Here is a 27,014-nt window from a genome sequence, read left to right on the forward strand (position 1 = left end):
TATTGATATATACATACATATACATAGACATACATACATAAATTAATATTAATAAGATAATTATGATTTACTTGTGGTAATTACTACTTGCAATGTATAAACTACTTAACTAACTTTTTTGAAAAATAAATTAAGAAATATAATATTGAAAGAATGTGTTTGCATTTCGCTGATTTTGATAAGAAATGGAAAAGTGGAGCTTTGTATTAACCTCACACATTATACGTGGTGTGTTCAAAAAATAACGGGAATCGTAAAACTTAAATTTCACGGGTTTCATGTTTCCAAAAATAAAGAGAACCTTAAGGAAACGTCGTTTTACAAGCATACGAGAAATCACTGGAAGAGGCAAAGACTATCACATAAATCGGGTTTGAGAAGTGTTTCGACGATTGAAAGAAGCGCTAGCGTAAGTGCATAGCATCGAATGGGGATTATTTTAAAGGCGTAACGAGATGAATAAACATTTTCTTCAAAACACTAAAATTACCGTTATTTTCCGAACATATCTACGAGGGTACATGCTTACATATGTACCTAATCTTGTGGTAGGTTAGTCATACAGTCTTTTTGTCTATCGCTGTTTCCCCAGTTGCCTAACAGATCACAACATCTTTCATCATCTCACCTTTCTTTGTTATTTCTTGCTTTACCTCCTTTTACACTACAAAAGAGTTGTATTTTCTTAATGTTATTGTTGCTACTACACAAATCTTCCACGTGTTGCACGCTCTTTCGTCTCGTTAATGCGCAGTCGCTCTCTTGCACTCTTTGAGGAAATGTCAAAAATTTCAACGTAATAATCCTGAGAGTACAATTTTTTTCGGCCCCAAATTGCTTAGTAGTTATTTAGTTGTGGCCACGAAATGTTGTGCCTCAGAAACGGTATTAAAATCTTAGAGAATTTTTAGACAAAAATACTTAGTACTTATTATGCACACAACCAGACCCACAAAGTGGCATTTAGTGGTGGTGAAATTGACGTCGACGAAGCAAGTTTTTTGTTTGCAACAATTCGTTGTTTGCTTTTAGGCGTGTAAAGTGAGGAGAAACTTTGTGCAAATAATAAAGAAGAAATCGAAAGGCGAGAAAGCACTTCCACCAATTTATATTGTATACAAAGTTTTTCGGTCAATATACTATATATCAATTATTAGCACTCCTTGAAAGTATATCTATATATATGTATATATAATATATAAATACATACTGTACTGTATTTAATAGGCACTTTACGTTGTATATATAAATTAAAGTAAGAACTCGAAAAAACAACAACACTTATTAAACTTGAATACATGTATCTTCTATACACACATACCTACAAATAAATGCAACAATAACTGCAACATCACCTGATTCGAGTGCTGTGTGTGTCGGGTGTGAATAAGACTGCAAGGAAGTGGCAGTGACAACTGAAACCAACAAAAGAAAAGTATTGTAATAAGCCGAGTGACTAAGGATGCTTACACTCGTACATATGTAAATAGGTATATACATGAGTATATTTGTTTAAGTGTACTGTGTACTCACTTCCGTTTTTTGTTAAGATGACACTGAATTGAAAAGGATCATGACCCACTTTTGATAAACTAGAAAGAAAAGACGCACGAATTGACGGATATTAAAAAAAATACAAATCATAACTGGATAGCTGAAGAATAAGCAAAAGAATCCTGTCTAAATAAAAAACTAACTGTTACAAGTGTAAAACATACATTCAGTTGCACAATAAAATGTGAAAAATTGTAGACTTCACTAACGGTAAATTAAAAATTACACTTCTCGTTAATCTCCCACCAAATGCCAAAAAGCAAAAAAAAAAAAAAATAATTATAAAAGAAAAATAATTTGAATTAAATAAAAAAATAAAAAATACTGCAAAAATCACTAAAAGTACAAAACACACGCGAACAAATTAAAACAACAACAACAACAAAAATCCAAATTAAACTTTACACCCTTTCAACGCTTTGGTGGTGCAACTGGAGCAGTGAATCCTTTTTGATTTCGCCACGAAGCCGCTGCAGTGCATAGCGTAATAATTAACCGTTTTGAATCCATATTAGTGCAGCTAATTATATATAAAGCAATCGCAATTAAATGTAACAACAACTTTTTCTAGTACAATTGAACATGCTTGTCACGCTAGCGAAAAGCAGTCCATTCAAATAAACTTTGTTGCTCCTTCGAGCTGGTTCCGTTGCCGGTAAACGCACGCAAGCTTGGTTTAGTTGCACAAACAATCACAGTTACATATTTATATATATACATATATTGCCGTTATACACGATCAAGTGTACGAAAGAATCGCTTCCAATTATGCTGCCTTGGTGGTGTTATTTGCTAATTGCTGGGCTGTTGCTCTATGCCCTCTTCGAACTGCATTATTTCCTGCGTATGTGCCTTTGTGTGTTTTTAGCGCGTTTCGTCAAGCGAAAGTGCCACATCTTGGAGACGACCACAGTGGCAGGTGAGTTTTTTTTGTAAAAAAATTATTCATAACTTGTGATTAGATTAAATTTATTTTTAAGCTTCATAAATATGACTTACCTCAACTTCAAAAAACTTACAGAACAGAAGAAGTATTGAAGTTAGTATACTTATTATATTAGTAATGTGAGTAGATTTCAACAAATGTTTGTCTTGGAATCTGTCCCGACATCTACGATATAAAAACAACCACAAGGGTAGATAATCATTATTTTTTTTTTTGGTATATGATGACAAGGGATAGGCTTAAAAGCCACTGTTCAAGTGACGAAGAGAGAGCAATTCCGCAGTAATAGTACGTAATGAATTTGTTACGAACATTTCAAAGCTCTCTATGACATTCTTACAATAGAAAAAACGTGGTTTCTACGACATCCTCTTGTTTGTGGAACTAGTGTAATCTGCATCGAAAACAAGGAAATGAAAACATTGCGATGAAAGATATGCAACTAAGCACGTTCTGTTGCATAGTGCGGTTAAACAATCTATACGAGGAGTGTTAAAAAAATAACAGGAATTTTCGTTTTGTTTAATAATGGTTATGTATTCATCTACATTAAATTGTTCCCCCTTCGATATTATGCACTTATGCCAGCTCTTCTTCTAATCGTGGAAACACTTCTCAAACTCGATATTTGGGATAGCCTTTGGCTCTTTCAGCGATTTCTCGTATGCTTGTAAAACGGCGGCTGTTTAAGTCCTTTAATTTTGGAAAGAGGATAAAGTCACATGGAATCATGTCTGGCGAATATGGAGGCTAGGGTACCATTACAGCCCATGATTTTGGTCAAAAATTCACGAACAAGCAACAAAGTGTGAGCTTTTAACAAACAAAAAACGCCAAGTTCATAAAAACAAGCATATAAATGAACACAGTAATACACAAGTACGGAAAGGCTAAGTTCGGGTGTAACCGAACATTTTATACTCTCGTAATTTATTTAGAGATTTACCTATATTTTCGGTGAAAAATTACCCTTAGGCACTGAGTTCTTCATGTTTGATATCAAGGGCCTTGAAAATTCATGGTTCGATTTTGACAATTTTTCCACAAGTGATGTCACAGCTCAAATACAGTATTTGTGAAAAGGTTTATTTCGCTATCTTTATCGGTTCCTTATGTATACATTATAAAGTGAACGAATCAGAAGGATTCAAAATTGAGTTATATGGGAAGTAGGCGGAGTTGTGAACCGATTTCGCCCATATTCCACTAGTGTCATCAGGGTGTCAAGAAAATATTATATACCGAATTTTATTGAAATCTGTCGAGTAGTTCTTGAGATATGGTTTTTGACCCATAAGTGGGCGACGCCACGCCCATTTTTCATTTTGTAAAAAATCTCAGTGCAGCTTCCTTCTTCCATTTCTTATGTAAAATTTGGTGTTTCTGACGTTTATCGTTAGTGAGTTAACACACTTTTAGTAATTTTCAACCTAACCTTTGTGTGGGAGGTGGGCGTGGTTATTATCCGACTGTATGAGGAAACGGCTAAAAGAAATGACTGCAGAAAGTTTGGTTTATATAGCTTTATTGGTTTGCAAGATATATATAAAAAACCTATTTGGGTGCAGGGTCACGCCCACTTTTCCAAAAAAATTACATTCAAATGTGCCTAGTGTGATCCTTTGTTCCAAATTTTACTTTTATAACTTTTTTAGGGCTTAGTTATAGCTCTTTATGTGTTTTCGGTTTTCACCATTTTGTGGGCGTGGCAGTGGTGCGATTCCGCACATCTTCGAACTTAACCTTCTTATGGTGCCAAGGAACATGTGTGCCAAGTTTCATCAAGATATCTTAATTTTTACTCAAGTTACAGCTTGCACAGACGGACGGACGGACGGACGGACAGACAGACATCCGGATTTCAACTCCACTCTTCACCCTGATCACTTTGGTATATATCACCCTATATCTAACTCGTTTAGTTTTAGGACATACAAACAACCGTTATGTGAACAAAACTATAACACTCTCTTTAGCAACTTTTGTTGCGAGAGTATAAAAATAAAAAGGAGAGTCCAAGTGTCTTCAAACCTGTGAATAAATATTTTTATATCTTTATATATTTATAAATTTTAAAGTTCCCGTTATTTTTTGAACACACCACATAGTAGGTAGTTTATGTTACTCAGCTGCTCTTGCCACATGCAATTGACACGTGCAATTACGATTACGTAAGCACCATCACGACAATTATTTACGTAAGCCATCGTCTACCTTTTCAAAAAGGCCTGGAGAGAATATTTAACTTGGAAAAAATCTCAACTATTCATATAGTGTCTTTGAAAATATTTTATTTTGCTTTTATTTCTAAGTAATAAATATGTGAAACCACTTGGAAGATTGATTATAAATTTTCTAATGAATACCCGTTCACACTTTCCTAAGTCAAAATCTCTCTAAACATTTTCCAAAGAGGCCAGTATGTCGTAGATTGTATGTATCCTTGCATGTAACATTCTCATGTCCATTCGATTTCCATTTGCTTTCGCTAAGCAATAATGGAAACATTATTTACTTTCGAGGTTTCACTTTTTATTTTTCTTGTTTGTGTTATAAGCGAAAGTGTTCGCCTTTAATTTCTCCATCAAAGCTATGTTGGTAATGTATGTATGCTATGTGTGTATGTACTTTAACTCAGCCACTTTGACGTTGACATTATCGCAATCAGCTTTGTTGGCAAGCGCATACCATAACCCTGTAAGCGAGGCGCATTCTATTACTCATTTAAGTGATTAGTTTAGTCAAGTTCAAGGTAATGCCGTTAACGGAATGTAAATTTATGAATAATTGTTATTATTGACACCAGCCGTGCGACATAAGTATTTGAGTAAAACACACAATTGTATGAGTGTTGTTGTAATACTAAGTAGTTACTTTTAACGGTTAGGGTAGCGAAGAAATCGTGCAAAAATGCTTGCAAGGCTTAGAGGTCGTGCACTGCGTATACGTAACTTGTTTCATCCTAGTAAAAGGTACTACTATGCGTATACGTAATTTTAAGGCTTAAATAAAATGAAGAAAAAATTTATAAAAATAAAAGAGAATTTTTGAGAAAATTCATGGAAAAATTAAAAATGCAAATCTATAATGTATATGGGTTTTAAGTTTAAATATTGCAAGGTTTCGATTATCATGAGTATTTTTTTACTGACCTTTTAACCAACATTTTCTCTCAGAAGCGACGCAGGACATAACAATAATATATTTCCTTAATTCAAATCATGCAATTTTACTTTAATTCTTCTGAAATAGATTTTCTTCTTAAGACGAAATATGTTAAATATTAATTTCTTCATTTTTTCTTAGGCCTCTGCCTCACCAACGACATCGATTGGCTGCTCTACCACATGAACAATGCGCGCTATTTGCGCGAACTGGATTTTGCACGCGTGGACTTCTATGAGCGCACCGACTTGTATCGCGCGATCAAACGGAAAGGTGGTTCCGTCTTTCAGGGCGCTGCTACCATACGTTATCGGCGATTTATCAGACCCTATCACCGATTTCATATACAATCGCGCGTGAGTGTTCGCTACAGAGCACTATAGTAAATAATTACACATAACATTTTCTTATTCAAATCTTTCTACTTTGCAGATCATCTATTGGGACGATCAGTCCGTTTACATGGAACATCGTTTTGTGCGGCCCTCCGATCAATTTGTGCATGCCATTGCAATTTGCCGACAACGCATTGTTGATTGCTCAGCGGAGGAGGTGATGAATGATCTGCTGGCACCTAAAAGCATGCAACTGCAAGCGTCGCACAATACGGTGAGCTCAACAGTGAGCCTGGACAACAGTGCGGTGACCACAACCAATCTGGATGTGGCCGAAAATGGACAGACGCGTGTTAAGTTGAAACCTGATGTGCCACCCGAGATTCAGAAATGGATCGAGTACAATGATTTGTCAAGCAAGAATTTGCGCTCGAATTGCTGATAGTTGCGTTTAGTCGAAATGCTGAATATGAAATGAAGAAATACGTGTCTAAAATACTCGAGTCAAACCTTATACATACAAACAGACATATGTCATTGCACTTATTAAATAGCAAGCTGGTGTATGCCTGGTAGAAAGAATTTATTTATTTTCTGAGCTGATTTTAATACGAAGAATCTTTAAGAGATGTATTTTATTAAGTTTTTAGTTTAGTTAGTTAATTTATTTGATAGTCGAATTGTATGAAGCGCTAAAGTGGTCTAGCTGTGTATGCCAATCCTAAGTATAATCTGCCTATAACTACTTGAATGTGTAAATGTGTGCAAAAAAGCATAATCACTAGAGTCATCATGAATACAAATAAATTTGTAGAAAATTATGTGGAGCGTTTTATTTTGAACGATACTTTTCTTGTGGGGATATTTTGTAGGAAGAAAAGTAGACTTCAAAGTGTACTTTTGGGTAAAAGAAATATTCTTCTGTATGCTGAAAGATTTATATGTTGTATATATGGTATATTCAAATACGAGGTGAGTTCAAAAAATAACGGTAATTTTTTTTTTATAATATTTATGTATTCGTCTACATTAATGTTCTCGCCTTCAAAATAGTCCACATTCCATATTATGCACTTACTCTAGCGCTTCTTTCAATCGTCGAAACACTTCCTAAACTCGATTTTTGGGAAGAGCCTTTGGCTCTTTCAGCGTTTTCTCGTATGCTTATAAAACAACGGTCCTTTAACGGTTCTCTTTATTTTGGTAAATTGGAAAATGACACACGGAGTCTTTTCTGGCGAATATGGATATTGGGGCATCGTTACAGTATTGGTTTTGACCAATATTCGCTTATTTTTTTGAACAGACATTATATACATGGCCATTGGAAATCCCGAGTGGCACTCCACTGAATCAATTTCCTCACTCCCTGTAGGTGCCGTAAAACGTGCTGCATATAAGAGTATGTATCAATATTTTAAATATGTTTGTGCTCAATGTTAAATTTAAGCAACGCAAAAAGAAGAATTAAAGTCGATAAGACGAACACCGAGCTTTATCCATATATGGTTCCCTTTCCCTGGGTACTGATGACGACAAAACGAAAAATTTCAGACATGTTTGTAGAGCGATAGGAACCTCTGAGTATACCTCAGTCAAATAATTATATGTGCATGAACTTTTTGCAAAAAAAAAAATCAAAGATTACAAAATTGCAAAATATTTCTGAGTATGCAGGTTTGTTATTATTAATGTATACGATATAAAAAACAAAAAATTAACATATTTCAAAATATTTTTTAAACTATAAAACAGAATTGAAGTTTAGGCTAATGGTAAATATTTATATGTGCATTTTACTATTTTTACCAGTAAAGCCTATACATTTGAGTTTAACTGAAAGAAATGTTTATTTTAAAAGTCAGTAGAATTGTCCTTATATTTTAAAACTAAATTAAGCCGCTTAATCATAGAATTAAGTACTGACTCTAGAATAGTTATGTAAATATTGGCAAATTTTTGCTTCATGGCTAATTTAAGGTGACGTACTGTCTCAAACTGCTTTCCGTTGTGGAAAACAGGAGCAGAGAGATTCCCAAAGAGATCCTCAATAGGATTTACGTTCGAACTCAATGCTGCACAGAGATCCCCAAAGAGATCCTCAATAGGATTTACGTTCGAACTCAATGCTGCACATTGTAATACCGGAATTTTCCGGTCGTTAAAGATGTTCTTCGTGTGGATTGAAGCCTTATCCTTTCGATATGTCCAGTTATATGCCATAAATATTGCCAGCAAATTTTATTAACTCGCTGTCCAAAAGATCTACATTATTAGCATTCATTTGAGTGAATATAAAACATGTAGATAGCTTTCCACAGCAGCAAAATGCAGCCCATGAAATCAAGGTACCGCTACCCAATTCACCAAAACATCGCTTGTAGTAGGACCGTCGTTCCTGGTGCGAATCTCTCCAATATTTCTTGCAATGACCTGGGCCGACCAAATTTAATTTTTTTTCGTCACTAAAGACTGTATTCTATCACTTATCGGCACAGAATTGGTATTTATTTGCAAACCTCAAATGTGCTTTATTGTGTCTTTTTTTAGCGTTGGTTTAGGTGCCATGGAGGTGCCAAGTCCGTAACTACTAGCCGTCGAATCCTTCTTTCGCACCGCTTATCAATGTTGTTTTTCGTCCGCTGCGTCGCACTATACCATAATTAGAGGGGTTTTTAAGAAATTTTGAGATACAGTTCCGATGTCGCTTTGGTCTAGAGCCATTTTGGAACCGCTTTCATGCATTCCTGTGATTATTACTTGTTCCTCGGCTGATAAACTAGTACCAGGAGGCATTTTAGGCTTAAAGTTAAATAAATGTAATCAAATTTTTAATAATCCATTACGTTAATGCACCTACAATAATTTTGAAAACAAATTTTAGCAAAAATAGTTTTTTCTGCGACACTATCAGTAAACTGATTTTGCACATATAAATATTTTCTATGCAATACTCAATTCACAAGCACATTCTTAATATAAATGTACAACGAACGAGAAAAGTATGAAACAATTTTCGTTGCATAGTAACGGTACCATATCAACCTTTTATTCCACATTTACCGAAATCCAAAAAATAACAGTGAAATATAAACAAAAGCCGAAATGCACATATAATTATTTGACTGGGGTATTTCTTAGATAGATCAAAATCCATATAATTTTAGTATCCGTAATACTACATGTAGAGTACTACACAAAATTGAGAGTGAAAAATAATACACTCTCTCGTCACTGGCATTCAACAAAAGTCAAAAAGTTTGACAAAGAAACCGGTTGCATAAAAAATGCCACAACAAAGTGGCCCATCTGAGAGAAAGCCTACGTACATATACATATATGATGAGCACACTGAGTAGTGACTACATGCTCTCTGGACTTTTACTTTTCTTTTCGACAAACTCGGTGCTATATAGTGCTGTTGTTAGCGCCATTAAGCGCTTCATTTCTTAGCGGTGTGTTGTGGAAAGCAGACGTTGTGAAGAGGAAATCAAAGAAACACAAACAATCAGGTAATTCACTATTATTAATGAGTTTATAGACAAAGCGCTCGCTATGCTGTGACTTGTACACCTTAATTTCGCTTTCCGTCGTCGTCCTCAACTTGGTGTGTGTGTTGCAATCCATTCATTCGAGCTTTTGGAATTAAATTTGTATAAATTTCGAATATTAATGTTAATTTGGGGCAAATGTCAAAATGCTGCACTGCAATTAATTATATATTGCAGCAATCGGCATGTTTATGCAAACAGCTGGGCGGAGTGTTCAACACAACAAAGAGACAAGTAGAGAGTAAAGTGCGCCGCCGATGGAATATATTCGATGTGTTGGTTGTATTTTATACAGATTTTATTAAAAAATCGAATTTCAAAATTTGAAAGCGACTGGGATCACCATTTTTCAATTGTTGTTATTTACTGTTACGACATATTCCAACTATGTCAACTTTTGTTTTCACCTATTCCACATATCTCTTTGTGATTATTTATTTTGTTACATTTATTGGATTTTTATTGTATCTACCTACAGCGCGATGTCTTTCCTGGTGCTATTGCTCATTCTCTACATCATTTGGGATGTTAACTACTTCATTCGTTGTATTTTCACTGTGCTGGCCGGTCGTCTGTTCCAGAGTAAACGCAAAGTCACCGATACCACAACCATCTATGGTGAGTACAGACACATACATACATACAAATATATTAAACTCATATCTATACCCCTAAAAACCAGGCCTCTGCACCTCACAAGATGTGGACATCTTCATTAGGCACATGAACAACGCACGCTACTTGCGTGAGCTGGACTTTGCACGCTTCCACTTTTATGCGCTGACCGGTCTCTATGAGCAGGTGCGCGCGCGCAAAGGTGGCGCCGTGCAGGGCGCCTCGAGCGTGCGCTACCGCCGCACCATACCCATTTTTCATCCGTACAAAATCCAAACCAAATTGATTTGGTGGGATGAGAAGGCTATTTATTTGGAGCAATCCTTCGTCACACTCTCAGACGGGTTTGTACGCGCTGTGGCGCTGTCCAAGCAGTGCATCACCAATTGTGATGTGACCGCAATTATGAAGACCTTCCCTGAAGCGGCGACACGTCCGGAAATGCCGACGGAGCTGAAACTGTGGTTGGACTCGATTGAGTTGTCCAGTCAGAAGCTGCGCAAGGATAAATGAGCGTGCTCTCTCTCTTAGTTTCTAAACTCACTAATTTAGTTATTTAGTTTTACTTTTTATACCTTTTTTATGAACCGTTAGCGGTGTGGAAATAAAGTTTTTAGCTATAAACTATTTTTTAGCACTTTCTTGTGCGAGTCAAAGTTCGACATCGGAGCTTTTAAAGCTTTAAAATATACCAATTTGCTAATTACATAGGTATGAATTAACAAACACCTTTGACATCCAACAACTATAAGGAAATGCGCGCACGTATTTGCTTACCATATATAAATATATGCATAGGTATGGCAAATATGTAATGCACGAAATGCAAATAGCTCATTTAAGCTTCAAATATTTAAATATGCTGCATCGTTTGAAGTATAGCGAGAAGGGAATTTTTATTAAAAAAAATAAAAGGCACGACAATCATTAAGATCAGAAAGCATTACAGCAAAGATATTTTACAACCAGTAATTTGCAAACTCCGCCATAGCCGGTCCCAAGCCCGTGTTGTAAAAGGAGGAGGATAGGACGAAGAAGCACCCCGAATGGCTTCTAGTGAGCGTCTCGGGAAGTAGGAGGATGAAGCGAAGAATGCCCTCTGAAAAGCCTCGTTCACCTTTAGCATAAGGTAAAAATGCAACCCAAAAAGATGAGCGAAGGTAATAACAAAAGGATTATTACTCCAAGTGGAACCCACGTAAGTGGCAATCCACACACAGCTTCGGCTGTGGCAGGGGCACGGATTGTGGAGGCCCTAACCCCGCTCAAAGACGAAGAAAAATGTTCGTCAAAAGAAAAAGCCGAAGGGGAAGGGAACCCCGCCCGAAAGTCTGGTAAACGCTCTGGTGCCGCTAGACGTGCAGCGCGCAAACAGCGGTTACTGGCTGCCGGAACAAGCCTTCAGGGCAGTGGGACCCCCCCGATCGGTACAAACGAAATTCCTCAGGAGTCAGGGAAAAGACTCCGAACACCTAAGGAACCAAAAAGCTCGAAAAGAGCTGAATATCAACCTCCTTGCAATGGTGCACGACGATGAGATCCCTAGACTCCTAAAGACTCACATCTTCGTTAGGGGACGGGCGGCGGTCATGTCCACGGAGTCCATCGTGAAGATGCTGGCCAAACAGAACACGGCACTGAGGACGGAACTGTGGGAGATATTCCATCGCAGTAGCACTCCAGAATGGGACGTTATCGTGATGGGTATAGACCCTGATTCCTACTCGTACCTGGAATCTGTAGGTGGTAGGGCTCACCTGTTGTTCTCCACTGTCCAATTTAGAATAGGGCACCGCCGTGGATATACATTTCCCTGAAGTTTGACAAAATGTTAGCTGTATTTACAGCAGTAGCAGGCCCTAAGGTTAGACGTGTATTTGTGAGCTTGGCGATTGTCGATTTTTAAGATTTCACATTAAAAAGTATCTTAAAGGGACGTCGTTTTAAAATCGCTGAAAGAGCCCAAGGCTATCCCAATGTAGACGAATGAAAAACGATTATTATCGTAATTTTTAAATACTTCTCATACATGTATTTCCAATCATATTTTGAAGAGCTTCTTAAATGTTTCATTCATAGTACCTAATATTTTCACTTTACAACACTCTTAACCAAATTTTTTTCTGAGTTTTTGTTGTTGCTTTTTATGTGAAATTACCTAGTGCTTCTACTTACTAAAGAAGCGAAAAAAGATCAATAAATTTTCTAAAAACCACTTAACCTCAAATTCTCGTTGATAGAACTAAATTCTAATATTTTCTTATTTGCCAATTTCGCTTCGGTGGTTAACTGAACTGAAGTTATAAATTGCTTAATTTTCACAAAAAAAAACTTAGCAATTTTGGTTAGCTTTACAACACTACAAATATTAAGTTGTTAAAGCTGTATCTTAGTGTTTACTTAAAAAGCTGTAAAAATCCGGTTAATGTTTAAAAATCAACAAACGAACATGTTTGATGGATGGTGATCAAACATAGCCGAACAACAGCAAAAACAATAAACAATTCGACTAACATTTAACTCTAGCAATTTCAGCGAGCTAACATTTTGCGCTAATGTGGGCAGCGACGCGTCAACGCCAACGTCAACACTGTCAATCAACAATCAAGCAGCAACGGCAAAAGCAAAAGCAACGCGAGCGCTCAGCCAATGCATTAACTATACACAATGTCAACGTTATCAGAGGCAAAAGAGCGCAGCAAACAAGCGCAATTGAAATAGCGACGCAGCAACAGTGTTAGCAACAACAACAACAACAATAGTAGCAGTGATGCGCGTCCCCCTTTTTGTGGGCTCACTGTGGCCGCAATGCATACCTAGGCGTAAAAGTAGCGGTGGCGACGAGTAGAGCATCTCGCAAACAAGTATCTATTTATTTATCTGGTCGACCGTGCATGCTGGCCGCAGTCGTAATTTGACGCTATCAAAGAACTTTTAACACTTAATACGTTCAGTTGTTGTTGAGCGCTCGAAGCGTATAGAACGGTACGCGTAAAGTTGAGGTGTTTAAGCGGCGCGGAACGCTAGATACTCGATAATTGCGTGAATTTATTTATGTGCACAATTTGCTGTTGGTGGTTTTGAAGTGTTGGATCACTGTGATTATTGGCGAGTGTTGAATGCACGAGACGAGTGTAGAGCAGAAGTGTTAAAGTGTCTGAAGAGGTAGGAGAGTTTAAGTTAAGCATAAAGTTGTTGTTCAGAAGTATAAAAAATAATACTTTCAATGACATTTGGTGCATAAATTGTATCATATTAATATGGAAATTATTCAGTTAATTCACACCAGAAACTAAAACAAGAAATGGAACTATAAACATTCTAAAAGTTTACTAAATTTATAGTTTTAAATAGCGAACAAATTTATTTATTCTATATATCTTGGCTAGATTTTTATTCTAGACATAAATGTGAGACTTAATGTTATCGAACAAATGGCGGGACCTATAGATTTTGACCCATCTCCGAATAGTTAATGGATTTTCCATAGAAAATATTTCAACTTGGTGGTTGTAATTGTTTTCAGGGGAAATATATTATTAGTTAATTCGTGCATTGCCGACTATTGCAGCGTTTTTCCAGCGGAAGTGGCGGATATATTGCTCCGGAGCGCAGCTACCTTCAGCGAAGTGAAGATTCACTCTGATAGTAGAGCAGCGATACTATTTTATCTTCACTATCCGTGACATCGTGCTACTTGACTATCAGACTGGTCTAGGTGACTGGCCACAGAGGAAACGCGGGAAATTGTAAGGCTGCTAAGCTCGCAAGGTTAGCTATGAATATGATCATCGACAATAGCATGGGAACATGTAAGCGCACCGCTATACTATTGTGGTTTGCTACTCGATTCCGGCTGAGCTGGGCAATCTCTCGTCAGTCACTAGCAATTGCGCAGACGCCACATCCTTCTGACCTAAGGTAAATCGAAAGTGGCTACGGAGCTACTAATTTATACTTATTCCTAAAGGTTTTGACGGGCCAACGATTTCTTGGATCTCACTATTTCGAGCCATCGCGCGATTAGTGGTTATATAAGTGAAAAATCTCTACAAATTTATAGTATGTTCAGGGAACTATTTTCAAATCTTAGTGATCCTGGCATCAATCATAATCGAATTTTGTTTCCCTCTGGTGAACAGCCAGACAACTAAACCTAACCTTCGTGGTATGCATTTTTACACTTAAAAAAGATAGAACTTATTCATGTTTTTATAGCAATAAAATAAAATAAATCAACGATATTTCTGGCATTAAGAACGTCAACTACAATCCTAATTTGTTAAATTCGAGACGAGCATTCTTTTATTCTTATGTAGACAGAAGAAAATATTTTAATTTACATTTTTTTGCGAAAAACAAGCAAACACTATTAATCAGTTCTAATTAAGAAAATAAAAAAATATAAAAAATATTTTATCACTTAATTTTTCTTGGAATATTTTAATAAACATTGCATTTTACAGCATCACACACACACACACACACACACGAATCAACACAGATGCAATAATCTTTTTTTTTCTGCAAATCTTTTGTTTTTCTAAATTAACGGATGCACTAAAGCGGATGCATCCCATTGTGTGTGCTGCATGTTGTCATTGCTGTTGTTGTGTTAATGCTTGTTTATTTATAAATATTAGCTTGTCACAGTAGCAGCAAACTGTTGATGTCGCCGCAACTCACTTAAATCACACAAATGTGCAGCTAATGCAGTTATTGCACACACGCACACACTTAATAACACATAGCAAAAAAAAAAAACAAAAACAACAACAACAAATAGATAAATAACAGCAACAAATGGATAAATATATAAATATTTTCCAGCGATTTGCAGCAGGCGCGCTATGTGTTAAGTATACGCCCAGCTGTGCTCCCCTCACCACACGTGTTTGTATGAGCAATATCCCAGTGTAAATCTTTGTGTTTATTTGTGTGTGTGCGCCTGTTGTCTTCGCTGATAAAAAATGAGCGAATCAGTACAAATGCCAAGATGCCATCAATTTATTAAGCGTTGAGCGAACAGCCAAAGTGCAGTCACATCATTTTTTCTAAGTGGAAGAAGCCATGCAAGTGCTTTGCTTTTGTTTTTTGTTTTTGTTTTTTGTTTTGTTTATGGCTTTACTTCTTCTACACACATATCTTTTGTCAAATCGGCAACAGGTGCGGTTGATTGAGGAGTCGCATTAAATAAACGAAGTTATTTGCTCAAAAAGGGGGGAGGGGGGTGAGTTCAGATGCATTAAAAAAATCCAAAATAGTTACGAAAATTAATTTCAATCAATTTAGTATTATTAAAAAAAAAATAGGTCTGTACTCTATTTTCGAAACACACTTAATTGAATATAGTTGGACTAGAGTTCCTATCTACAATAATATTTATGTAAATGCATTTTCTCACGATATAAATGCATATTTCCAACAACTTTCACCATTTTTAGCGAAATTCGACTTTTTCTTAATTTCGTTTTTTTTTGTTTTTTTTTTTGTTGTTCTGCTGTTGTTGTTGTTGCTGTCAATCGATAAATTGCATACAAGCAGTCTTCAATGCAAGCGCTTATTGCCACCAAACCAGTTGCAGTGTGACACTGCTGTTCCGAAAGCAGCGAAATACTTTGTCTTGCGAAAATAAAAAACGAAAATAAAAACAAAACAAGAAAACTCATAGTAAAACACAAATGAAAAGATAAAAATGCAATGTATTGCATTGAAAAGAGTGTAAGAAGAGTTGAAAGAAAGTCGCTTACTAGAATTTGCGCCCGTCCACCACAACTATTTGCTGCTTCAGCCATTGTGTACAGTTATTGAGGTCACTGCTTCTAGATCTATCGAACCCAGTCAACAATGCGAATGTCTAAAAAGTTAATTTAATTTTCATTTGATTTTTATAAAAAACTAATATATGAATATAGAAAAGGCCTTTGAAGAAGTCTTCTACATTTTTTTATAAATTTTAATTAAGTTCAATTATAAGAAACAATAATATGAAAATTCAATTTGTATAAATTATGGTAGTATAAAATTAAAAAAATAAAAAAAAAATAAAAAATTTACATTAATTGAATCGAAAGGCGAGGTCTAGGAAGTGGTATATTCTTAATCTTACACATTACTAACTATAGTCCAGCAGTTGGATCGTAAATATGTTTTCATGATGCCCGCTAAATCCTTCGATTGTTTCCTTTACATTGAGTAACTTTAGAACATCGTTTCACACATAGAAAGGGGCACCCACCATGACGCCTAGAACTTTATTCTGAAATAGTTGAATTACTTTTAAATTTGAATTCGCTAAACTTCCCCAGATTTGAATACCATACGTCTAGATCGGCATTAGTATTATCTCATAAATTAACCACTTATATAAATGAGATTCATGTCTAAACTTATTTCATTTATAGAAAACTCTGTCAGCTTTAACCTAACATAAAAAGTTTAAAAGGATTTCAGATTCTTTGCCAGGGTCTACTATATCCAATTGCTCTTTCCATATTTTGATGTTAGTTGAATCAATAAAAAAAGTGAATTTTCAAAACTAAACGATTTTCGAAGTAATCAAATATAGATAAAATTCTATTGTAATGCCTACTGGGCTTCATAGCATTAACTTGTGTAAAAAGATTGATTTTTAGCATCCGATGCGACAGTAAATTCGCTATGCTAAATTAAACTGCAGCTTTTACCTGAGTGCTAATGAAAATACAAGTACTTGAAAGCAGAAAATTTATAACGAACAAACACGAATACCCGCGAAAAGCAGACACTGCTCTCGACCTTATTCGCCGATACCATTTTAGTAAAGAATTAAAATTCTGTTGCATGCAACATTATAATATGATTATAAGCCATACGAGTGGTGGTTTTCGAAAGAGTGTAGCAGATATTTATATGTAGAAGAAAACATCGAACGCAACAACAATAAATAAAAGAATTGACCAGCGAACAAGCGAATGACCTTTCAAGTGCAACAAACAATTATCTTGCTTTGTGTGGCAATTTGTGTGCTCGCTGGTTAGTTAACAATCACATCAACGCACTTACGTTTCAAGCCGCCTTATGATTACACTCCTCGGCGGTCACTTGAATGCATGAAGCGTACCGATAATGCTGTATGTAATGTAATGCCACTGAAGACACTTGCATATTTAAATAAAAAATGGTTGTTGTTGTTGCATGCAACACTGTGGCAGCCACACATGCAGCTGCCGCCTCGTATATTTTCTGCAATTGTGATAAGTTGACTTGACACTTGTAAACTGAAACCGGTTGCGCGCTTGAAGATGCCACCCGTTGCTCCACGCAAAGGAACTGGAACTGAACAACGGTGATTTTCTATACTAAGTAAGAGCACATATGTACTTATGCTTGATTCATAATTGTTCAATACACTCGCCGACAGCAAAAACACTAACAACAACATTAAACAAGTTGTCTTTGTTATTAATAAAATCCGCACACAGCGTTTATCACTTAAATTTGCCTTCTGCTGAATGGAAAGAATTCCTACGCTCGCAGCTCTTTTGTGCAAATAAGTTAATTGACGCCGTTGAAGCGTTGAAGGATCTTCAAAATGTTTGTATGTATAAGCATTTACCACTATTTACCGCACTTGTTTGCCTTTGTATAAAACTTTATGTACATTTAGTACTTGACCTATTTATAGGTGGGCCACTAAAGTTGTTTGAAAAAAAAAACATTTCACACCACTATCACAAATGTTAACCTAGTGTGAATTCTCTTTATATTCATAGCATGTGAATTTTTCGTTACTTTTAGCTGTTCTCAATTTCAAACAAATAAATTGAGGCTTTAAGATGTTAAAAAAATAAATTATATTCGACAGACATGTCTTCGTGTGACTTTTTCCTAAAAGGGCGGTGATTTAGAAGCAACGACAAATCGCCGAAAGAGCCAAAGTCTATCCCGAAATTCGAGATTGAGCAGTGTTTCGACGATTGGAATAACTGCTGGCATAAGTGTATAATATCGAATTGGACCTATTTTAAAGGTGATAACATTAATGCAGATTAATGAATAAATATTTTTTATAAAAAACAAAAATTCCCGTTATTTTTTTAACGTACCGCGTATGCTGTGAACAGTTCATAAATTAAGGTATTTTTAGAAAAATTAAAAAATATTTCATATAAACCTCGCTGATATCCTGAGATAGGTTAAATGCCTTTCTCTCAAACACAGTTGTGACGATTGAGAATAGAAAAAAGGTACTAGGGGTTAGATCCCGAGAATACGGTGGATGTGAAAGCAATTGCAAGCACAATAATATAATAATTCATGAACTTCTATAACTCGAAGATCTCCATAACTCGAACTCTTGAAATGACAATAGAAGGCAACTTTCATACAAATTTCCTACCATAAATCGAACTTTTTGGTCAGGGCATAATACAAAAATTAAAATTTTACTATCGAGGCAAAATTTTAACAGATTCCCTATATATCATATGGAGGCGAACAAAAAATATGATTTTACATTTAAGAATTGCAAAAATCATAAAACAAAGGCATAGGATACAGACGTCAAGAGCCAAACAATAACAAACTGTAACCAACAAAATTACAGAATACATGTTTTAACGTATGAATATGGGGTAGTGTTGACGCTGAACAGACCAAAAAACTTCTTACTTTAAGCAAAAGGGAACTAAGCTGTATCACAGGGGTTATCACGGGGCACCTGCCTCTAAGAGGCCACCTGCAGAGACTTGGCATAGCAGAATCGGCGGAATGCAGGGCGTGCGCGGAAGATAATGAGACACTAGAGCATTATCTCTGCGAATGACCGGCCTTCTGTCGTTTAAGAAGAGATATCTTCCTAGGCTCCCATTACTCTAATCTAAAAGAAATTGGGCAGCAGGGATGGAATAAACTCAGAAACTTCGTTAAATTGACCGAGTTGTTCAGGTGACGCTTATCAGGGTACCTTCGGGGAGCACAATGGGCCTAATAATGGCCTAAGTGCGGCCGCTTGCGGTCATGCTCTCTTCGCCTCCCTTTTCAACCAACCAACCAACCAACGTATGAATATAAAACTTTTTGCGAAGTAAATAATTAGAACTGGATATAAATCCATATTTTACAGTTTTTTGACAAATTATATGTTTTAATGAAAATTCTATAACTCGAAGTCTCTCCAACTCGAAGTTTTTTTTTGTGAATTATGGTGATTCGAGTTAGGGAAGTTCCACTGTAGCTCCCATTAATCAAAATATTCAGAAACATTACGTTAAACACGTTCCATTGATATCTTTAGGGAATATCAATTTTCTCTATCCAATTCATTTTATGATTATCAAAATGAATATTACTGATGTAGTAATGCATTCGTGAATATTAACAATGTTTTCGTCTGAAACTGCCTGCTATGGACGCCTGCGGACTGTGTTCAACGTGATCGATTCTTCGGTACGGAATTCAGAAAACCACTTTTGCTTGGTCTGAGCTCAATAAGAACACCACAAAACCATGTTTGGGTCTGGTAGCAGCTAAGTAAAAAACACAAATGTTTTATAAATAAATGAAATTCTCTTCTAATCTCAATGATATCAAACATAAGTATAATATATAGTATGTACACATCTACGTATTTCAATTATATACTATGACCCTCAAAGGCACCCGCATCAGCACGAACTACTAAATCATTGCCACACAACGTCGCTCAGAACGAGATGAAACACAGTCAACAATGCTGTTCTCGCTGCTATCTGCTATCTGTTCCCTTCAATGTTTATATGACGCTGTTGATGCAAGTGAAACGTAGCGAAAAAAAAAATGTTGTTGTTTTTCCCCAACGACACTTCCCCCGCTTTGGCTGGGTAAATTGCAATTTACAATGCTTAAAATGCTATTATACAGAAATGTTATTGAGTTAAATTAGAAAATAAGCGACTGCGACTGCGACTCAGCACCGAGTAGACGCGCCGTCGTATGAGTAATGAGGGGGTGGGGGACTCAGTACACATGCTTGGACCGGTGGAAGCAGCATTCACCAGCTGGCGACAGTTGGCGACTGCTTTCGCGCAATAATTCCACACAAACAGACACACATGTGCTTGTGTACGTGCCAACGCTGTGTGTAAACACGATTTTTGTTTCTAAAAATTCACAATTTTCATTACAATTACGCGACGCTGCTCATACACACACGTGTCTGTGTGTTCAAGTGAGCATATAAATTACAATGTGCAGCTGGATGGTTGAATGATCAACTGAATTTCGACTCGTCGCCGGTACCGCGGCAGAGATTTTCTTTTGTGACCGACCACCGGCGAACGAACACAGACAGTCGCTGTTGACCTCTGGTCCGCCTGTTTAATCCGCTAACAGCCGTTGCAGTGAAGAGCCGTTGTGCGCGCACGCGTCTCCGCTTTGCGTTTCTATCACAATCTACAGCCATCAGGCGGACAGTTGACTTGCGCCGTGTGAGCCGGGAGGAGGTTAAGTTGAGCCATCGCGTTTGACCATTAAATTTAATGCCGCGGATGAAAGTGATTTGCGTTGCGCTGTTTTCCCAGTGAACTATACTTTGCGCGTTTAGCTGCTTGCTGCAGAGCAGACAACAGTTTATAATTAACTATGTATGTGTGTGTGTGTTGGTTCTGTTATTACTGTGCTGTAATTATTGTTATTTTTGCGATACTTCATACTCAAGTTCATAAATTAAAGTCAAGAAAAGAAAGCAAATTTTGTAATAAGTGTTTCGAGGCAAGAGTTATGACTTAAATGCTTCATGTAAATATAATATATAGGTTTTATATATTGTTTATAATGAAAGAGAAATCTTAAAGAAAACAAAGTTTATTAAATGTGAGAAGAACTTATTTGATAAGACAAAAATCTGGTGTTTCAATAAACAACAAAAACTGTGTATTCAACCAACAAAAAATTAAAAAATATCTTTATTTTGCTAGTTCACTATTTAACATTTTAAGGCAGTTTGTAAATCTTGCATTAAATTGGATGCAAAATTTCTCTCTAAAATATTCAACAACTGGTTTACTTTGCATTGTGAATAAATTATATCAATATAACAATAATTTATTGGTTATGTATAAAACCAGAATAAGTTCACCTCTTATGAGCAATTTTATTTAGTACTTAATTTCTGCTTTCTAATAATGCTATTTGCCTGTTGCCGGGTAAACCGCCTCCTTGCATTTTTCAAACGGTGATAAAAAACTAGATAAGAAAGATAAGAGTTTTTTAACTAAGAAGATGTTCTGGATATATTTTATTTTGTTTTTTTTTCCTGAGCGCATTCAAAGGGTTGGCAGTTTTTGGCTAACAAAGTGTTCTATATATATACTCGTATTAGATGAAAGCAAGACCTTTTGATGCTGCAATTTATATATATGACGCTAATTTGTGCAATTTTGATTATTTTCAAGGGCAGAATAGTAGAAAATAGTAGTACTGATGAACTTTTCTAATATTTCACAAGTCAGCAATTCAGCAAGTGAGCATGAACTAAAGCCTTTGGTGTACGAAAGGTATTTTAAACATTGTTTTCACGAACATTTAAGATTCAAAAGCGCTTTTGAGTAAAGAGTTGAGAGGTAAGGGGTTCACAAAGAGACTTTGCATTTACATGTCTTACGTTGTCGAACTTTTTTAGGCCCACTGCTGTGTGGATAGTTCATTTGTCAAGATTCTGAACTTCGTTGACTTCGGTTTTATTGCTCTTAATAACTTGCAGATTTTCCCTATTTCATTAGAAGTCTAACTAAAACTCATTGGCGATCCTATTTCGGTATAGCCGCTCGAAGTATGTAGGTACTGTTTGCGACTTTAATTTCTGTGATTCTCAGAACGGAGCATATTCCGGAGCATATTGAGTATTGTTTTTAAAAGCTTTGAGAATACCTCATCTTGTCTGTGCTTAAGAGTATGGGAATAATTATGGGCGCAATATCCATTTCACTACATTTCCCTAGATCATGTACATACATATCTAATTGGGAACCTTTTGATACTTGGTGCGTTTGTATACTTTCTCTTCATCCGTATTGAATTACATTCCCTCAGTAAGAAGATTGGGCTAACTTTGTGGTTGACTGTGTGTGTATTGGTGTTATTCGACAATTAAAAGAGATCTTTAGAGATATTTGTGGATTCGACATTGCCTGCCGATTTTTTCTCGATTTTTTAGATTTCATTTCAACAAACTCTGTTGCGACTATGACCTTAGAGACAGCTGACAACTACTGTATGTATATCATATTCAAAGTGGCACAGGAGTGTCGTGATTTATTAACGCACAGCAAGATAAAATATATTATCACAAATGCAGCTAATCTGTCTAGTTTGCGTTAAAATAGTTAGTAGTCACGTATGTATAAATGCGCGCATATTATCTAGCAGCTTGATATGAGGCTTTTGATTATATCATGAAATAGCTAGTTTGCAAATACATATAAATGGCACATACGGGTATGTACACATAAGCGCACTATCAGCATAATAGACGATCTGTGCTGAGGTTCACAAGCGCATGAGCTCGTTATCACGACTAAGAACGATTCCGGTAGTAACAACAACAACGCATTCGTGTCATAGAGATTATGTAATAAAATATCTCAAATGGAATAAATTCAAATTCGCTATCATAGACTGGAATGCAGATCAGACCCCTAGTTTTGGCGGCGAACGGAAGTAATTTTTATTATTATCATATTGTCTATAGCGTCATACCTACACTCTTGGTATAAAGGGCGTAAGTACTCCTCTGTTTTAGGGTGTCACATAGGTGAGCTCTAAATTCTCTAAATTCGCACATAAATTTGCATTTTTGTAACATGTGACAGCTGTTGTTGGCGCACAGAGGAATCGCTTGATTATGATTTGTTTATGTTTTATGGGTTAATTTAAATTGACCTTATTCTGAGCGCGGTGTCGGTGTTTATATCTACATATGAGGAATTTGTGATGTTGAGCGCGACATTTATGTAATAGATTTATTGAGAATTATTTTTTCTTTTTATTATTCATAAACTGAGCGACAAAGATAATTTAATAGTGGATGCATGTAGCAATATTTAAGAGGAAATGTGTTTAAAAGCTTTAGTTAACATTTTATCATAAAATATTTAATATAATAAATTCTCATTTTCTATTTTCAGCTATATAAATTGAACAGATAAAACCACATATTCAAAATGGGTAATGCAGGATACACATGCATTCGACGGACATTCTGTTGGCTCAATATAATATTATGGGTACGCATACTTAATGAAATTGCTCACATAAATTCTGAGTTTAGTGTGATCTCATTTAAATATTAATATCATAACTAATGTATATAACAACGGCTTATTATCAATGTCGGTTCTACGAATTCCGAAATATACATATATTTATTGTGAATGAACCTCCAACGCAGAATCAGTCTTGCCCAGAGGTGCTACTTGGACTGAGTAGGCAACATTGGCATTGAATTGAATACCGCAGATAATGGAACGATGAGCTGTAAGAGTTATTCGACGTCATATACATAATTCAGCAAATAAAAAGGCAGCGGCTACGCTGGATAGGTCAGGTTGTCCGAAACTTCTTCTTCTTCTTGGTGGCGTACACACCGCTTATGCGGTTATAGCCGAGTCCACAACAGCGCGCCTCGCATTTCTCCTTTTGGTAGTTTGGCGCCAATTGGTAATACCAAGTGAAGACAGGTCCTTCTCTACCTGGTCCTTCCATCGGAGTGGAGGGCTCCCTCTTCCCCGGCTTCCACCAGCGGGTACTGCATCGAAAACTTTCAGAGCTGGGGCACTTTCGTCCATTCGAACAACATGACCCAGCCAGCGGAGCCGCTGTTTTTTTATTCGCTGGACTATGTCTATGTCGTCGAACAACACATACAGCTCATCATTCCATCTTCTGCGGTATTCGCCGTTGCCAAAAATTAAGGAACCATAAATCTTCCGCAAAACCTTTCTCTCGAAAACTCCTAGTGCCGTCTCATCGGATCTTGACACCGTCCACGCTTCTGTACCATAAAGTAGCACGGGAATGATGAGGGACTTGTAGAGTTTAGTTTTTGTTCGTCGAGGTTGTCCGAATGGACTTAGAGAATACTGCTATGAACATAGCTTTAGCAGACAAGATGTCCTAGCATATTAAGTCTAATGAAAATCAGTATATTGCCCTATTTCAATGGTATATTATTGATATTCAGATTCACTTAAATATTGCTTACTTTGTTTATTAATCGTATCATTTTCACATCAGAGCTTTCGATTCAACACATGATTACTTCTGTAAATGATTACTTAAGTATATCAGAGGTCGTTAACCCAATTCTCGAGGAGTTCTTGGCCAATAGAAATCATATGTTCCTTTAGTAATAGATTATTCATTAATAATTATGAGAAAAATATTAACATTTTCGGCTATTGTGGAGAGAGGCTTGTACATGCCGCATATTAACAATTGATAAAACGAACACCCAAACAAAAGCGAGAAAAAAGCGAATGAAGTGTTCAATGCCAACTTTGAAAATTCCCAGCTATTGAAATATATAATAATTTTTCTGAATGATGGGAATTGTGTTGATGTTCAAAATGCCGATTCACTTGATTGCAGTTCACCAGCACCAGGTGCTATTCACCTTTTGTTTGGGCGCTGTGTGATTTAAGCAGTTGATGTTCGTCTGCAGCGGAAATTGATGTGTTTTCCGATTTTCAAACTGTGGTAAAATATAAAGCACTGCAATAACAACAACAATAATAATGCACCAAATAAGTTAACGAAGCAGAGCGCATGTGTTGATGTGTTAAGCGTGAAATGATATGTTATACAATAGCTGCCGAGACGCGCATCAACGTCAACACTGTGGCATTGTAAAAACTTTGTAGACTGCGTTTTGTGACGCTTGTACAACAACACTGTGAATAACAATTTTTTTTTTTTGGTCGGAGATTGTTGTATTGTTGGAATGACCGCCGACGACACGTCGCTGCTAATGAGCGCCACACATGCGAAACTGCATTTCATTCCGTCTGCTTCGTTTTATTTTATAATATTTGGTTTTATTTGATTGTCTTATTGCGCCACGCAGAGCTAAAACTGCCGAATTCAGCAACAAAAGTGCGCATCTCGGGCAGACGTGCCACCACATTGACCTTAACGACTTAAGCAAAGCTTTGCATTTCGGGTGTCTTTCCGCGCTAATAAATAAAAAAATAATTTTATTTTATAATAATCATGAAACTTAACTTTGTACATCGCTAACCCTCGCTTTTATTGCTTCCTACCTCGTTTCAGCTTTGCAGTTGTGCCTTCCTGGGTGTCGGCGTGTGGCTGCGTCTGTCGTACGAGGGTTACGCCACACTGCTGCCCGATCATCAGGTCTTGAGTGCAGACTCGATTTTCTTAGCGATCGGTGTGATCGGCTTTGTTGTGTCGTTCTTTGGCTGCTGTGGTGCTTGGGTGCAGTCGCGTTGTCTCTTGGTGCTGGTAAGTTGACGGAAGCGGAAGTGTCCGCAATTGTTTCGTTTCAATTAATAAATTTTTGACTTTGACACTCTCTTTTCACAGTATTTCCTGCTGATTGTTTTGCTTTTCTTGAGTGAATTCCTTATTGGTGCGATTGCTTTCCTCTTTCGTGGCGGTTTGGGCCGCACCTTCGCCAACGAATTACGTTTCGGCATTGAACGTCATTATAATGCGTCGGATCGTGGCAGTTTGATTGCGCCATCTGTGGCGGCAATTTGGGATAGTGTGCAGCAATCGGTGAGTGGGAGAAGTGTTGTTGTTGTTATGTTTTAATGCTTATCCTTTTTCGTTTAATAGTTCGAATGTTGTGGTGTATCCTCGTATGAGGACTGGTATGATATTCAATCGTGGAGCGGCAAACGTTGGGTGCCTGAATCATGCTGTCGTCCATCGGAGGCGCGTAGCATACTGACGGAGGGTTCTGGAGATAGTTTTCTGCGAGTCGATTGTGGGAAGTGAGTATATGATGTTACAAATAAATAGCAAATATTAACTTTAAAGTCGGAATTGATCTCTTGGGTCCAAAATTTATTGTATGGAACCAAAAGATTACTTGCTTTGCAAGACTTTGAGGGTTATTCCTTATTGAAACAATATATCATAGATTAACGGAGAGTTAACTTGAAGCAATTTTTCCACATTTAGATCCGAAAATCCCGCGCTCTGGTGGAGTAAAGGCTGCGCCCACTCCTTGCAGTCCTGGTTCCAGGGCCAGCTGAATATCGTCGGTGCTGTTGGTTTGGGCATTGCATTCGTACAACTCTTCGGCTTAATCACATCGATGTTGCTATTCTGCACCGTTAAACATAAACGTGAAACTGAGACATACAAATCGTATTCACCCTCGATTGATCCGCAAACACGAACGAGTAGCTGGGAGGACTGAAGTCGACTTTAGCCGCACGCTAAGCGCAACGATAGTATTCTTATCATATCTTATTGATTAAAGGCATTTAATTAAGATATTTATAAATAACACGACGATTTAACGCAGTGAAAAACGAATAGAATTAGTAACTAAAATATTTGATATATGTGAGTATATGTATTTAGTCATAAAAAAGTTATACGTTTAGTACTAAAACAAGTACTATATAGTCATACAATTTTCTCTAACTTGTATGCAAATTGTGCCAAAAATATTGATTAAGTGCGCTACGCTGTTCGACGTAGTCAAAGGTAGGCTATTTATTATAGGATACACTTTAATGTGCGCGAGCAATACTCAATCTATCGGGAATAATGAGTGCTAGAGTGAAAAAAGAAATTTCAGTTGAATTTAGTATTATTCAAATCAACTGCATAAACTGCCAGTTAAGATACATACTT

The 27,014-nt window shown here is 36.7% G+C and overlaps 3 protein-coding genes across 5 annotated transcripts; all 3 read left to right on the forward strand.

Moving 5' to 3' along the window:
- Positions 1-49: 49 nt before the first annotated feature.
- LOC105215575 (protein THEM6) lies at positions 50-6,819 on the forward strand. Its single transcript, XM_011189574.3, has 3 exons — positions 50-2,473; positions 5,807-6,021; positions 6,098-6,819. Exons 1-3 carry the CDS (start codon positions 2,323-2,325, stop codon positions 6,440-6,442), a joined length of 711 nt encoding a protein of 236 aa, XP_011187876.1. The 5' UTR covers positions 50-2,322; the 3' UTR covers positions 6,443-6,819.
- A 2,531-nt stretch (positions 6,820-9,350) lies between these two features.
- On the forward strand, positions 9,351-10,793 carry LOC105215577 (protein THEM6). Its single transcript, XM_011189577.3, has 3 exons — positions 9,351-9,512; positions 10,030-10,169; positions 10,234-10,793. The coding sequence occupies exons 2-3, from the start codon at positions 10,034-10,036 to the stop codon at positions 10,677-10,679; spliced, it is 582 nt and encodes a 193-aa protein (XP_011187879.1). The 5' UTR covers positions 9,351-9,512; positions 10,030-10,033; the 3' UTR covers positions 10,680-10,793.
- Positions 10,794-13,069: 2,276 nt separating this feature from the next.
- LOC105215579 (tetraspanin-9) lies at positions 13,070-26,715 on the forward strand. 3 transcript variants are annotated; one of them, XM_011189579.3, is made up of 6 exons: positions 13,070-13,331; positions 23,312-23,410; positions 25,455-25,646; positions 25,728-25,922; positions 25,983-26,140; positions 26,331-26,715. In XM_011189579.3, the coding sequence occupies exons 2-6, from the start codon at positions 23,348-23,350 to the stop codon at positions 26,569-26,571; spliced, it is 849 nt and encodes a 282-aa protein (XP_011187881.1). In that variant the 5' UTR covers positions 13,070-13,331; positions 23,312-23,347; the 3' UTR covers positions 26,572-26,715. The 3 variants fall into 3 exon arrangements, with proteins under 3 accessions (XP_011187881.1, XP_011187882.1, XP_054087214.1); XM_011189580.3 differs by lacking the exon at positions 13,070-13,331 and adding an exon at positions 20,378-20,770; XM_054231239.1 differs by lacking the exon at positions 13,070-13,331 and adding an exon at positions 22,887-22,905.
- The last annotated feature ends 299 nt before the right edge of the window (positions 26,716-27,014 follow it).

This window comes from Zeugodacus cucurbitae, chromosome 5 (assembly GCF_028554725.1).
Source record: "Zeugodacus cucurbitae isolate PBARC_wt_2022May chromosome 5, idZeuCucr1.2, whole genome shotgun sequence".
NCBI lineage: Eukaryota > Metazoa > Arthropoda > Insecta > Diptera > Tephritidae > Zeugodacus > Zeugodacus cucurbitae.